Below are 15,711 nucleotides of genomic sequence, written 5' to 3' on the forward strand. Positions count from 1 at the left end.
TTCTTTTTCTCCAAAATTTTCACCAAAACCAAGGGTGCACATGCTAGGCATATACTGCAAGGGGGATGAGGAGCCTTGACAAAAGTGGACTGTGATTTTCTGAAATGATGCCACTTCACTCAGTCTACCCCCATGTCAAGCTTGTATCCTTCACCCCCTGCACTAGGATAGCTTTGGTGGACAACCAACAGTGCCCCAGCCTGTGCCCCAGCATGGCACCCTGGGCTTCCCTCACAGAGACATGGTTTTCCTCTAAGACTACATTTTGTTTGAGACCCATCCTCAAAACTGCTGCCTTTGTGAGCTGTATTGCTGTGCTGAGGGATATTATTTTAGCAGCTGCAGAAGACCAGTGCTAGGGTCTGGCCACTGCTTACACAACTATTTTGTGCATAAATATAGTAATAGAGGGATGCTTCCAACGCAGCATGCCTTGTCATTGGCACAGTGAATGTCTTCTAGCTGTCAGCACTCTTTGGCATCTGTAGGCTGGCTATGCAGAATCAGGTTTCCCCTTCCCAGCTGTCTGGCTGGGGGCTCATTCCTGTGTCCCTCTCCAGCCCAGGTTCAGCCTGGCTTGGGCAGTGTGCAGGCAGCCCTGGTGTGGCTGGGCAGAGCCAGGTCATGGTATTGAGCCCCAAGACCCGTGGGGGTGAATTTTGTGGCATCCTGAGGAAAGGCAGACCTACCCAGCATGGCCAGGTTGGGTTTCTCTCTGGGTCACGTAGGTGCCTGAGGCAGTGGTAGAGAAGGCAGGTGAGAAGGAGAAGGGAGATCAGGGGCACCAGGACCCCCATTGCAATGGCAATGGCCGGTGCCATGCTGCTGTCTGGACCTGTGGGGAAAGCAGCAGGTACTCAGTTTGTGCATGAAGCAAAAAAACAACTCAAACCCCATTTCAAGCATCCCTTGGCCATTCACTGTGGTGAAATAGGGTGGATAGGGGAACCGGGAGCACATTCCAGCATGAGGCACAAAAGCAGTGCTGCCAGCAGACCCATGCTTGGGGTCTGATGTTAAGGTCAGGCCTGCAGAACCCAGCCCCTCTGAGCTACCCAACACTGGCATGTCTCGGTTTGTCATGTCCTGTGACAGGGAACCCTGTCACAAATAGTCCTTCTCAGAGACCAGGAGGCTGGGGCGCATCATGATGGGTAAGGGAACCTGAGGAGCAATGAGACATTAATGCCATTGGCCAGGGCATCTGGATGTTCCACGGCTCCTCCCCCATCCCTCCCAAGCCCAGCCACAGCTGCTCTTCCAGGTGCCTTCCTCACCTGCTCCCAACCCTCTGAGGAATTTTCTGATCTGCCCCAGAAGGTGTTTCCCATTTTCCGCCCCACTCCAGAGCAGGAGCAGAGTTACATACTGACCCTGCTCCAGGCTGTCTGTGGGCAGGACCAGGGTCACATTTAGAGAAGGGTGTTGGATCACACAGGTGATGGGATACTCCTGAAGGATTTTGGAGTCGGTGTGGGTAAAATTGCTGATGACAGTCATGGTCTGGTTGCTGAACTTTATGTGGTACTCCCTTGGTTTCTGCTGCAGGATGCTGGGAAGGTGCCAGGTTATTTTTGGAGCTGGTTTCCCTGTTGCAGAGCAGCTCATCCCCACCATTTTCTCAGAGTCCTGGGCTTTGTCTCGACTGGGTATAAGCTTAGTTTCCACTTTGGGGTCTGAGATGGCTGTAAACAACAAAATGACAGAGTCCATTAGTTTCTGCTTGTGTGTGAGCAAAGAGCATTTGTATTTAGAGTTATCTTGGAGGAAAAGCTTGATATCAAATCTTAGCTCCCTCTTCCCAAAGACCCAGCAGTGACAAATAAACATGAAAGTGATCAGACAGCAGTCTGGAAGTGGAGAGTTAGAGGAAAGAAAAGGCAAGAGGTTAGAAGCATCTGTTTCAGATCTGTTACTAGCAGCAGCACTCCAACTGAGAAGTGGTGATTATGGCTGAGTTAAAAGCAGAAGGTAGTGAAACTGTGAATTCATATGTCCTTTTCTTTCTGAAAGAGCTGAACTGCTTAAACGAGTTAGAATTATTTTCCTTTAAAATTACCTGCAGGATTAGCTTTACTGATGTTGGAAGTGTGTTGAGTTGCAAATGAAAAGACTACATGCATCTTTTTATGCAAGACAGTAATAGTGAATTTGTATGAGGTTACATCATCGGATTTCACCTGTGGAAAGTTTGTGCTTGTATAACTTTGTTTCCTCTTGTAAATGCATTTTGAGTGCATCACAGTATCCCTCAAAACCATCAAGAAAGATCACTTCTTCTGAACACTCTCACTCCAGAAGATTTGTGGATGCTGTCACATTTAATTTTACTCTGGAAGGCATCATTCATGCTTACTCACATGAAGCCTACTTGTTGATTCCTGTTTACACAAACTGTATTTGCAAGGAATAGATAAAGGGGAGAAGTTCACGAAGTCGGTTTCAACCTGGATAGAACTCCAGGTGAGATCTGAGCACATAAGGCATGTCCCATGTGAAAAATGGCCTATTTATCCTTTGGCATAAAATCATTACATAATTTAGGTCAGAAGGGACTTCAGGAGATGGTCTAGTTCAAGCCTCTGCTCAGTTTGATAAGGTCAGTTTGCACAGGCATAAAGGCATGTAGTTCCATTTGGGTGTGCAATCCATGGGTTTCTGCATGGCAGCTCACCAGCCTGGCTTCTACTTCAGTGCATGTGCTGATGGAATAGGGGTCTAAACCACACTCTACTTCTAGGTCTCTAATTCTGAGAATATTGCTTTATTTAAGCATTTAAGTGCAGTGGCAATTCTAGTTTCAATCAAGTCTGAATTAACACGAATGCCCTCTGATTAAAAAAGTATCCACTGCTATACTTAGTAGAACTCCATGTATATATTTCTACTTACATAAGAAAAATAACAGCAGTAAATGCAGTATTTAAGCTGAAATTAATTTTTGTCACAACACTAGAACATACTACTGTCATTTAGCAATCCTGCTTTTAAACAAGCAAACAAAACTTCTTTACATTCTTAGGAAAACCAATGATTTTTCCTTTTGTGAGGTAACAAAGATTTGCCTGTGAGGTGTAGAAAACTACAAAATGGGGGAAAGGTGTGTACCAGATGCATAATGGCACCTATAACCTCCTGGTATAATTCCAGATGCACCTCAAAAGGTTGTCTGTGTCTCCCAAGCCAAAATTAATAGAGAGTGGAAGCAAGACTTTGTATACCAATAATTTTGCTGCTTTTTGTTTGTTGTTTGATTTTTTTACAAGCCTGACCTCATTTACTTACTATGGCTGTGCAAGCCTGGAAAAAATACACTTGTATTTCTCACTTTTTGCATCAACCATAGACAAAAACTCAACCCCCGCAGAGTTGCTGAAACCTCTGAGAAAAACAAGGAAATTGTGTAGGGGGATTTCAGTTGGAACTTCTCAAAATCTCCCAGATATGAAAAGACTAGTGCCCCTAACAATTTATGTTTTGATTAATAAATGGTCTATGAACTTCTTCTTTCACTCACATGATGCACAAAATAACATATCCACCCACAGCATTAACTACAAATATTAGGATGCAAAATAATTCAAAGGGAGAAGTCACAGATGTTACCAGAGAGAATGAGAAAAATTTCTGAGCGTCTTGCCAGAAACACATGCACTCTGCACCTGCGCTTCCTCTGACTAAGCAGTTCTCTCTTCTCACAATGGACTCCAAGGAATAATGATCCTGTAGGGCTGAGCTTCTCTCTAACAAATGTCTGTAATAGATGCACTGTCAAAATCTGTAAGTGCTTGCTTTTTTACTAAAATCCTGCTATACTGTTTGCTAGTATGTGCTGGCTGTTCATGTTTGATGCATACACTTAACTGCTTCTTTTGCCTTTCATTAAAATATTGTTTCCAGTGAAAAAGTCTGCCTGAGATGTTGTGTCAGTACTTGCTTTAGTCTGTCTGGCAGATCAGTATCGCAGATATTGTTCCCAAATTTGAGCTCTGTCAGCATTCCCAAATACATGAAAAAGGGACCTTCTGTAATGGCTTTTTATAATTAGAGGGAGACCATCAGGTCATGATATGCTTTTTATGTTTAAAGGCTTAGCAGTGGTGTTACAGAGAATGATAAAAGATTGTAGGAATGGCAGTATGCCTCATGATGACAGAAAAATTTTCAAACCATATGGGTGTTCACCAGCAGCACCATGCCTTGGTCTTCCTGTCTAAGAAATTGTGATGGCATTTTTCCAACTATGCTCAAGACTTCCAGGCAAATGGTGCCATCTGCAGTGAAGGCAGGCAGTCTCCAAAGACAGCACAGCAAATGCCCAGGGAATTTTGTTACTTCAACAAGTCTTGCCTATCCTCATGTAGCACATCCCCCTCTCTCCATACCTCTCCCTCAATCCTCATCCTAGATTTCATTCTTATCCTCATCCTCTTTGACAATGAAGGTTGGCAAAATATTTCCAAAGTAAAATGAAGGGGGAAAGGCAGCGGACTGTTCAAAAGAGTCCCACCAACCTTCCTTGAAACTATTCTGTTTCAAAATGATTTTTGCTATAGGGTAGGACATTTCTGCTTCTTCCTGGGTTTGCTGTTCTCAGCCAGGCAGGTCTGACATCCCTCCAGTCACACCTATTTCTTTTTTCACAGTGTTGTATCCAGTTCTTACGTGGTTTCACTTCCCCTCATCACGTGGTGATGGTGCCTGTCCTGTCCCGGGGCAGCCGCGCTGGCAAAGGTTGCTGTAATCGGACAATTACCAGCTTGTAAACTCCCTGGCTGTCCCCTCTTCAGGGCAAAGACATGGCAGTGTTTCATTTTGAGCTGGTGACCCTGATTTGCTCACCTTGCCCTGAACCTCTGAGCCTCGGGAGATTCCTGCTGGCTTCACTTTCCCTCATGGGGCACCCTCTGGGCTTGCTCAGACAGGTTGTTCCCATCATTAGGAGCCGGGGAATAACGAGCAGGACTATGGCTTCTAAGTAGCGTTGTATAAATTAGCTTCAATGAAATAACCATGTATGAACTAAAACCTTCTGTCAGAGTGCCAAAAGCTCCATTTGTTCATGGTGACCCTCCAGGGCTGGTTTAATACAACACATTACAGGAAAGCCACCATGACCTCAGTGAGGCAGCCTCTGGCAGTGGCCTATGAGCCTACAAGAGAAGTTGAACCCTTCTCAGTTGATGTGTTTTCATCTGAGATGCAGGAAGAGATGCTTCCATGAGTGTGTGTCTCAGCAGAAAAACATCCTTTTTTCTTAGAAGTAGTGCTCTGGTGAAGGATGAACCATAGCCAAAAGGTTGTTGAATTTGGGAAGGAATTTCCCCAAAACCAAAAAAAATCTCTGTGTTTAGTTTTACATGATTAAAAAGAATCAGAGAGGGGATCCCTCAGAAGGGATCCCTCTGCAAGGCACTTCCAAGTTTTTCCTGTAATGTATAATCGGGGTTTACCCTCTGAATGACTCAGAACTGGATTTCTTTAGGAACATTCCTCTTCATATATGAAATACTGCATGAATTTCTCCTCATTTCTCTTTTCTGCCCTAGTTTTCCCAAAAAAGAGGAAAAAGAACTTTTCTTCTAGACTTGGTTTTCCTTTGTATTTTCCACCTCCTTTCCCCTATGGGTTAGGAGCTTCCTTTCTCCACACAGAGGACTCCAGAGACATGTGTGTGGACATATGTTGTGTCTGTGTCTTTGTCAGCAGAAGGTACTAGGGATAAACAAAATACTCTGCAGGGGTCCTATCACCAGTGACAGGACAGACTCTCCACATGAGATTATGATCCTTGGCCAGTTCCCCCACAGCAGTATCATTCATGAGAAAGCCAGGAGCCAACAGGGTGTCCTCAGAGCATGTTTAATGTCTCAGCTTTCTCAGCTGGACAAAACCCAGCAGCTTTCCTCAAAAGATAATCAGTTTGTCAGTCTTATTTCGAGTTAATCTATTTGTCTTTCTTTCAGGTTGCACTTGCTAGTTGATGATTTCATATGGAGGTGACAAATATTGCCATCTTGATTTATGATTTGTTTCAACTTTCTTCTTTAAGGTAGTTGATGCTGACTTGCTCAAGATATTCATGTGTCAAATCCCACAAGCTGCACAGTGTTTCAGCTTTTCTTTTTTTTTTTTTTTTTCATCCTTTTCCTGACCCCAGCCCAACTACTGTTATTTTCACTCCAGCTTCAAAATTAGCTTCCAGCTATTCTGGTCATGCATGGGCCTCTTTGCCTTTTGAATACTTTACAACCAAATGCAGAGCAAGTTAAAAATTGTCTGATTTCCAGGATTAGGAGGTGAGAGCAGCAGTTTAGAGGAAGCAGAGGAGTGCAGGGTTCGTAGCCAGGAGCTGTCAGCACAGCACAGGACCAGGGAAACTTGGAGAAAGTCATGGTTTAGCCATCAGACTTGAATCTCGCTATTGCTGACTTAAAGGGAAGAAAATTAAAGAACTGTGGAAGACTGGTTTCCCATCAGAGGTAAAACCAGAGAGGGAGAGACCCAAGAAGAACCATTTTTCCCACATCAGTGTAGCAATGTTAGGGAAGGTTTCACAGGAAAAATGACTTGGTCCTCCGCTGAGTGCCCCAACACAGTTACAGTGCCTTACCATAAACCTTGAGACACATCCTGCCGGTGACAGCCCCCGAGGGAAATGTGTTGAAGATGCATTTGTAGCATCCTTCATCTTGGAGGGTAACTCCATGAAGGGAGATGGCTGAGGCTTGTAACTCGCTGTGGGCAAAGCTCATGTGGCTGACATAGGCCTTGGCTATCTTTTGGCCATTCATCACACTGTAGGTTGCTATGTTGTCTTCAGCCCCATCCGTCTCCTTCTGCCAGGTCACCTGTATTACATCTTCTTTTGTGGCTGACCGGCATGAAAAAGTGATGTTTCCTCCTGCCTGGACTGACTGGACCTTTCTGTTCACCTGCACAGAGGCTGGGGAAGAAGCAGGTACCACACTCAGCATTTCTCACACTCTTCTGCAGCCCAATCCCAGCAGAGGTCCCTGCAGCCCCTCACCCTCATTTCCAAGCAGAGCAACTCTGGAGGATTTCTCTATCCCTCCATCCAGGGAAAAATTGAAAATGCAGCTTTAAAGAACTACCCAGAGAGTTTCACTGGACCTGCCACCTCTCACACCAAGCATCTTGCCAGTCTGATACCTGTGCTGCAGAGAGCACCACTTAGAAAGGCAGTTCTGGTGCTGGGAGTCACTGATTTGTCTGCTAGGGCTGCTATCCCATGGCCACCCATGGAGAGATTCCCTAAACTTTCAGCCATGCTGATGACCAAACACCTGTTGGCCCAATACCACCCTCTTAGCCCTCCTGGGGCATGGGGTGAAGCAAATCAGTAAAACTGCTATAAATTATTATGTGTCTCACTATACATCATGTATTCACACTTGTCAGAGACTGGCAAAGATCAGAAAACCAGAAGAAAAAAGCAAGGTAGGAGGCAAACTACATCTGTCCTCTTATCTCAGTATTGAAGTCATGCTGCTGCTGAGAAACAGCTGCAGAAGGGACCCTACTGAAGGCCCACAGGCAGAAAACTTTCACAGCATAAATGCCGTGGTATTGAAAGTCTTCAGGAAAAAGAAGAAAACAATCAGTCTCCTCTTCCAATTCACAGACATGAAATAAATTGTTAAGGGTACAGGCAAGGTGAAGCTGACAGCTCAGCTCCACAGTTCTCTTGGCATAATAGTTTTCAAAGTTTATTTGTGCATATCAGCATGGGAAGGGAGATATCAGTAATGCAGCACTGAAAACATAATCCAATTTACAAGAAAGGGAAATATCTTTGCAGAGAAGGGTGAGGCTGTCTGCAGCGCCCAGAGGTACACTAGGCTAACCCACTCAACAAAGTGCTCTGAGATTATGGCTGTGACCATGGCCAGGTGGATTACCATCAAAGACCAAGAAGCCAGTTGTCAAGCTGTGCCAGTCACTTTGTTTTCCAGATCTCAGCAGTGCCATAGGCAGACTACAAACCATGATCATGGAAGCTAGTTTGAAACTAATTCAGCCTTTTCTATATGATTTTTAAATACAAACCCAGTGTAATACACCCATGCTTTTGATGGCCTGAGCAGATACCTACAAGCATGGTTTGCCTGCTTTATAATTTGCCCCATTGCAATAAATTTATACATGTCTCTGGAATTTATAAATGCACTGGTGGTAAACTAAGAAGTGGATGCTGTCAATGCTGCCAGCAGTGACACTCCTGAGCCTCAGGTAAGTAGTACAGTGCCACACATGCCCTGTCACCATTGGGCTTGCCCCAGGAGGGTGCAAGGTGGGGACTGCAGCACCCAGCAGCACAGAAGGAGGCTTGCACGGCCACTGAGGTCCCTAACACTGTTAGGACAATGACACAGACACCCAGACAAGGGAGTTACCTGGAGCAGCGGTCCAAATGCTGGAGAGGAGCAGACAAGTGACCATCATCATCTTATCTGTGTGCTCAGTGAGACGAGTGAGTGATCCACTGAGTGCCACTTCCCCTTTTTTATAGACTTTGCTTCGGTCTTGGGACGTTCCCCACCATGCAAATACAGTAAATAGCAGTAAACCTCCTGCCTTTATGACACAACTGAATTTTAGGGGACATGACAACCAATGTCAAAGCCAGAAAGTCACAGCTTTTCCCAGCTGTGCTGCTAAGCAGTCAGGGGTACTGGGTTTTTCACAAGTACTCTGTCCATAAGGCTGGGTTTTCATAAGCACCCAAATACAAGCACAGATTTCAAAACTGGCTCAGCCCCCTGTGCCTGTGGATTGCAGGAGGAAAGGCCACCTTGGCCTTTACCTGAGCTCCAGGAAAAGCCATGCTGCAATGAGTAGTGCAAATGTTCCTGCCTGTAACTCAGATGACACAGTTAGCAGTCTGCACCCATCATGTAAATCAGTGAAGACCCAGGAGCTGCTGATGCTTCTGTAACACAACTGTTTTTCTAGGTTGAGGAGACCAAAGCAAGCCAAGAGGCGGACTCAGGGCCTATGTCATATGTTGCCTCAGGGAAAGAGCAGAGCCTTGGTCTCGCCTCTCCTCCACTGAGGTTGCCCCCATCTCCACAGGTCCATGATCCTTCCCCAGCCCTGTCCCTTGGAAAGACAGGGTTGGTCTTCCACAAGCACACCCTTTCTCCTCCACCATCACCTTAGATGACATAAAAATAGGTCACACAACTTGTTTGAGTCATTATTATGCCTGTCTTCCCCTTTCTCTGTGGGCTGGGATGACTGTTGAAACCAGCCAAGCCCCCAGGATCCTCTCCTATGGCACAGTGGGGCAGCCAGACTGTGAGACCTCATTTGCTAATCAAACTTCTACTAGTAAATAGTGTTTCACATTTCTGATTTCTGATGAGGTGGCTTACATTTTTGCAAATTCTTACAACTCCAAATGACTATGATTGCAAATAAAATGTTTTCTCATTGTTGAATGGCTGCACAGATTAGCCTCAAATTATGCAAATCGGTTGCAAGCCAGCAAGCCCAAACCATAAAGTGACACAAAAAATTCTCAAACATACTTTCACATTTATGATTCCTTCTCTCTTTAGTGGCAACTAATCTGAAAACAGAAACAGCTCAACTATCAGTGTTCCTCTAAAGAAACATTTTGGATGTGCTTTTGAGTCAGCTCAAGATTCAATCCCATAAGTCTGAAAAATGCAGTTCCTTCATACTATTTTCTTTTTCCTTTGAGATATTTTATTTTCCTTTCCTTGAGTTATTTACATAGTTGCATTTTCCTGCAAAATTTCTGGAAAGTCATTCTGTCCTGGTCAAAATGTGAGATCACCACTTAGCCATCACAAAACGAACTGCACTTGATTTTTAAGAGACTTACAAGCCCAACTGGTTTGTAGGAAATATTCTTGTCAGCTTTAACCAACTTATTTTCTCCCAGAAACACTCTGATCTTCCAGAACCCTTGAAAACTGTGTGCTGCTAGGGGAAATGCTTTTCAATGAAGAGCAAACTTTCAGTCTTAGCAAAGGACAGAGATGGCTCTGCTGGTGGGAAAGGTTTGTTGGATTTAATTGGTTACAGCATCCCTGGTGAGAAAGGGCTGTGTATGCTGGCTGCTCCTTTCAAGCTCTGCCCTTCCCCTGACAGATCCTGGTGCCACAGGGAACCTGAGCCTGCAGGGATCTCCCTAATAGCTTTCATGACTTGTTTGCATGCACATCCAACTGCTGCAGCGTCTCTGTCAGATCACTCCCCTTTCTCCAGGGACCAGACAACATCAGCAGTTGATTAATTGCTTTAAACATAACATTTTACTCATAATGTAAGATCCATTAACCCAACCACTGTAGTGGTTTGAAAGCAAAACAAATGAGAGGCTCCAAGTCAGAGATACAATTTAATAGGAAGAAAGGAAAGAAAGTAAAATAAAATAGATGCAATAATACAAAAGACCACTGACAGAGTCAGAATACAACCTGAGCAGGGTGATGGAAGCAGTCCCGATGAGGTGGTCTTCCTGAAGCAATGATCCTGTAGAAAGGTCTGGTAGTTCTGGTCCTCTGGGAATCCAGTGGGTAAGAGCCCCCTGTACTGTCCCAAACCCCAGATTATATCCAGGTGAGAATGCTTGGTTCCTCTGTCTGGGCGGAGCATCTCACAATGGGATGATGAGTCATACAGGGGGTCCTTGATGGCCCATTAAACAGAGATAACTCCTGGAGGGAGTTATCTATGAGTCATGGGCAAGGCATCTGATGGGCCATTAACAGAAGATAATGGCCCAGAGGGAGGGGGTCTGGGAAAACACTGCCCCACCTGGATTCAACAGTTCATGAAGATGGTGATAGAATACTTTGTGCACATCCTATACTACAACCCAGGACACCACTCATTTGAAATTTGTGAATGTATCTTTAAGTGCATGTATTGCTGCTCTGTTCATCTTTGCATAGACTTTTAGTGGATTACAGACCTTCTCCTTCCTTGCCAGATAGATGCCATGCTCTTCAGCTTCAGTTGCACAACATCCTCCTTTCTGAGAGCTGCACGCCATGCCTGAGCTTCACCCACATTCCAAAGACAGTGAAAGCTTGGAGATAAATTAGGCAGTAATAGTTCTGAAGCATCTGCTTGAAAAGCACAGCAATTTGTATTATTTTCTTCCTTTCTGTTTCACCAGGATGCTCTCTTTAGTTCTGAGTAAATTAAAAAAGGACATACAAGAATTGCATAGTCACAAAATGCCAGCATTTCCTCACAGACCAAGTGACTAATGCAATTAACAATTCACATAGTTGAACTTCCAGAAAACATAGCCAAGGGAAGTCACTCAGGCACAGTCATAGTCTAAAACATTGGTTTGTCAACCACCAGGCTAAACCACTGTTTTTTCAGCCGTCCAAGCCCAGGTTAAGAACTGGACACCTGCCTACCTTGTCAGAAGGATTCAGGGCCACCTCTCAAGACATTGCCTTTAAAGAGAACAAAATAGGTGGAGAGGGTTTCCTCCACTTCTGAAATGCAGTGACTTTTGGAGGTTGGTCCCTCAGCTCTAGCTGTAGGTAGCACTGTTGGGAATCAGCATGTCAAATGCAATTGAATAGGTCTGGAACTTTATAACATGTTTATGTAGTGCCTGAATATGACAAATCTCAGTTGAGTTGAGAAAGCTGCCGTACACTGAGGTAAGGACAGTAGCTGCATCTACCAATATTTGCTCCAGCCTCTGGCTTGCATCAGGGCAGGCTGTGGCAGTTCAAAGCCAAGGGATGCTGCGGGACCTGGTGGTTCTCATTTAGGCAGGGTTACAGGCAAATTGTTGTGTTTATGCACACGTTTCAGATCAGAACACACAAATGTAGTTTGTACACAGACACAGCTGTTTATCCTTGTCATGTTTGAATTGGAGGTATGTGATCTCTTCCCAAACTGGACTCCTTCCCTCTGCTAACACTCTGCTGTCAGCTGCAAGTTACAGCTTCTGCTGCTGAAATCTGGTGTTGGACTGCCTATCAAAGTGCAAAACAGAAACAAAGGAGGGGGCTACTTAGTGGAGACCTAGCTCATGATGGTGTACTCTGTCGCAAAACCACACATTCCCAGGGGACAGCACATGTTCTTACAGTGTTCTGTTAACTGCCCAACACTTCTTACCTCTGAGGTTTGATGAATTGGCTGCAGACACCTGAAGTCTTACAGAGATTTTTTTCCTTTTCTGGCAGTGTATGGCAATTACAATGTGTCAAGTAAAATTTGCTTCCTCCCCAGTCAACAAGCCCTGCAAATTATTATAATTTATGGTTCTTCTCTTTCTTCTTCCTTGCAGCTTGGGAGAAAGAAAAAGTAATAAAAGCGTAATATTTTTTTAAAAAAGAACAAAAAGGAGATGAAGCACAAAAAGACTGCACTTGCAAACTTCAGTAGGAAAGGCTATGCTTCATTGTGGTTTGAAGTGTTTGGTTTTTACCATTCAGTTTGTCACAGCATTTCTCAGAAGAGCAAGATGGCTAGGCATGTGGTTTCCTCTTGCCAAAAGCACCCAAAGTTGCTATTTCACACCACAGAACCTAGAGGGAGTCCATTCTGCAACACATTAGTCACTTTGTGGAGGCCACCAGCTCATCCCAGCACCCCAGGAAGCTGCATCACTCATCCATTCCACCTCTCTTCCTCTCCCACCCCCACTTGTTAATGTTTGCCTGCAGTGGAAGCTTTGGGGTGCTTTCTGGTTTTCTTAGGTGCACAACATCTGAGTGCTGCAAACACAGTGAGAAAACTAACTGCTTTGGTCACTGAGTTTCATTCTGTAAAACAGCCAGTACAGAAAACAATTCAGCCAACAAGGAAACCACACCAAAACTGGCTACCAAAGGGTGCAGAGATCCAGTGGAAGGATGGGAAACTGCCTACCAAAAATAAGGTAGGTCCAATACCATTTTATATTTAAATACTGAACAATAGAACTAAGAGTGTGATTCCAAAAGAGATGATACCATACCAATGAATCAGCCTCAAGGGATCGGGCAAGGCACCATGAGGAGCTTCTTGATTACCAAAACACAATTTAGCAAGCAAATTAAGAGGAACAATATAGTTTTTAGTATGTCAAAGGGTATTGCCTCAGGATGGTGTTTACAGAGGTGACATCGTGTGTAAGGTCCCAGCACAGAGTCTGCTGAAGGGAGGAAGGGAGTCCATCCTGGAGAGGAACAAAAGGAACAGAGAATACTTGTCATCTGCTCCAAGTTTCCAGGCAGGAAAACTACACTTAGAGGAGATTCACCTTGCTATCTCTTATCTGTTGGTACCATGTCTCATAAAGACAAGCTTTTATATACACTATGTAGAAATAGACTAAATTGTACAATATATTTAAATGCTGTACATGACATATGTGAATATCCTATAGTTATGTACAACAGTGGTTAGGAATAGATTGTCTCCTAAGGAACTATAGGGACAGAGGAGGATGCTCAACAGGAACCACCTAGGACAGGTGGAAAATTTCCTTTCTTTCCATTGTCTTCTTGATAGGTCAAAGAAAAAGTCATGCAATTTCTGAGTACTGCATCCTGACTGCTTACTTGGTCTTAAGGAGCTCAGATGAGGCAGTCCATTGCCAATTCAATGTTCCTCTTGTTTGCAAAGAGAATGCATCTCTCATGTCTCTGCAGGTCTGTGGCCCAATGTCAAAGTTGTGACCATATTACCTGGCCTTGAGGAAAAGGGTAGAAGTCCCCAAAGCATGAAGCCTTGCTCTCCAAAGCAGTTTGAGTCAAGGCAAACAAAATCCATGTGAAACTGGTGGGTCCTCACCCATGGCAGCAAGGAGTAGTGATGAGATTTTGTGCCTTATGTGTCTCTCCTGCTTCCTCTGTAATTAATTTCTTAACTCTTTCCTTCTTCCTATACATCCTCATGTCTGCCATTTCATCCCTTCTGTTTAGAGTGTTTGCTTTTAGAGGCATTTCTGTAGTTGGTTTGACCACTTCCTGAGCACGACAGCCCTGTAACATAGTTCATGCAGCTTGTCTGCAAAGAGCTCAGTTAAACTATGGAAAGAAAGAAAGAAAAGAAAAGGAAATCTGCCTTTGTTCGCATTTTAAATGAGAGCTGCATTTGCCCTCTTTCATGACTGCTGGCCAGAATTATTTCCCAGCACTTTTACTAACAAATCTATACTTATAGTTGCCTCAAAAAACCTCAGCCCAATAAGAGCTGACCCTTCAGAACCCCTCTCCACCCACAGGCAAGCTGGGCTCCCTTTCTCTAACTGCTGGGGACCTGCCTCAAAGAGTCAGCACGTCTGTAACAGGAATGCAGATACTGAGAAAGGCTTTCAATTCCCAGACCATACAATGTCTCTTCCATGCAGGATTACACAATTGACTAAATAAGAATTTATCTAAGAGTTATGCATCAGTAAACAGAAAATTGGGAAGTTCACTAATATTTGCAAAACTTTCTGCTACTCTTATAAGAGGGACATCTGCAGAAAGAAGTTATTCCAGGTTAGTTGTGGAACTTAAGTAGTTTGTAAAAGAAATGAGACCTAAGAGCACACACAAGGAAAGTATCAACAGGAAAAAAGAATAGCAGCATTACCTGTTTTCCTCAGTCCTGGGAAAGAAAAAAAGAGGCAAATAAGCAATTACGCACTGATTAATAATGTACCTCCATCAGCATGCTGTGTATAATCCCTAAATTCATGACCTAGCAGCTTTACAGCACATTTTTATCATATATACAAATATATATACATATATACAAATCTAGCATATAAATATTAACACTACATTGCAAAATATTACTTAATTACTGGCCTTTTACAAGCCCAAAATTGTAAACTTTTAGCAACAATGCACACCCTAGCTCTTATTACTAAGAAACTTGCTAACAGCAACCTGAACACAATGTAAAGTCTCCTCACTTTGCCAAATAATTTCAGTACTTAAACCTGCAAGTTAAGTCTTCTGCTTGAACCATCAAGGATTATTTCAACTGTGTGAAAAACGAGGTTCACTTTCTATGTAAAATTTTAAAAAATAAATTTAATAAAATGATAAGACAAGAGAGATTAAAAAAAGCAAAGCACGGCTGGCTGGGTGACTTGGCACTTAGCCAAGTCCACACCTTGCTATATCAAAGTTATACTTTAAATACCCTTTCTATTGCATCAGTCTGTTGAATATTCATATTCTTCCATAAACTAGTTTCCATATTCCAGGAACTGTTCTGCATGGCCCCTCCTTGGGTCCACTTTTTTAGACCATGCGTGTTTCTTGCCCATGTCTTCGTTATCACCTCCAGTTTGGGCCTTGGTCCGTGCTTTCTTCAGATGGTAGATGCTTGATAGTTGGTATATCAATTGCAGAGTCCCTTTTTGCATGTTCACTGGGTGTTATCCCGACCAAACAGACAGTTCAAGCAAGTAGCAGAGTCTTCTTTACATGTTCACTGGATGTTATCCCGGCCAAACAGACAGTTTAAGCATACTATATTAGCTAATACCAATATGCTTAGTTCTCTTTACTAATAGCAGAAATAAAAGAAAAACTTATATCCTTACCACAACATTATTACTCATATAACACACATCTTGCGGAAAGCCAACCCTATAATATGTATTTTTAACAAACTGGTAGAGATGAGATCTTCTAGCCTTGTACTCACCCCGACGTTTGCCCTTTCTGTCACACTATCACTATATTTTTC

General features: G+C 43.7%; 1 protein-coding gene across 1 annotated transcript; it reads right to left on the reverse strand.

The window, feature by feature from the left end:
• Positions 1 to 503: 503 nt before the first annotated feature.
• Positions 504 to 8,848, reverse strand: LOC136303161 (OX-2 membrane glycoprotein-like). Its single transcript, XM_066206851.1, is given in 6 exon segments — positions 504 to 835; positions 1,374 to 1,685; positions 6,614 to 6,946; positions 8,418 to 8,484; positions 8,487 to 8,546; positions 8,828 to 8,848. Coding segments are annotated over 6 exon segments (1,125 nt in total).
• Between the last annotated feature and the right edge of the window lie 6,863 nt (positions 8,849 to 15,711).

The sequence above is a fragment of the Chamaea fasciata genome, unplaced genomic scaffold, assembly GCF_029207755.1.
Source record: "Chamaea fasciata isolate MVZ Bird 193981 ecotype frontalis unplaced genomic scaffold, bChaFas1.0.hap1 SCAF_2, whole genome shotgun sequence".
Taxonomy (NCBI): Eukaryota; Metazoa; Chordata; class Aves; order Passeriformes; family Sylviidae; genus Chamaea; species Chamaea fasciata.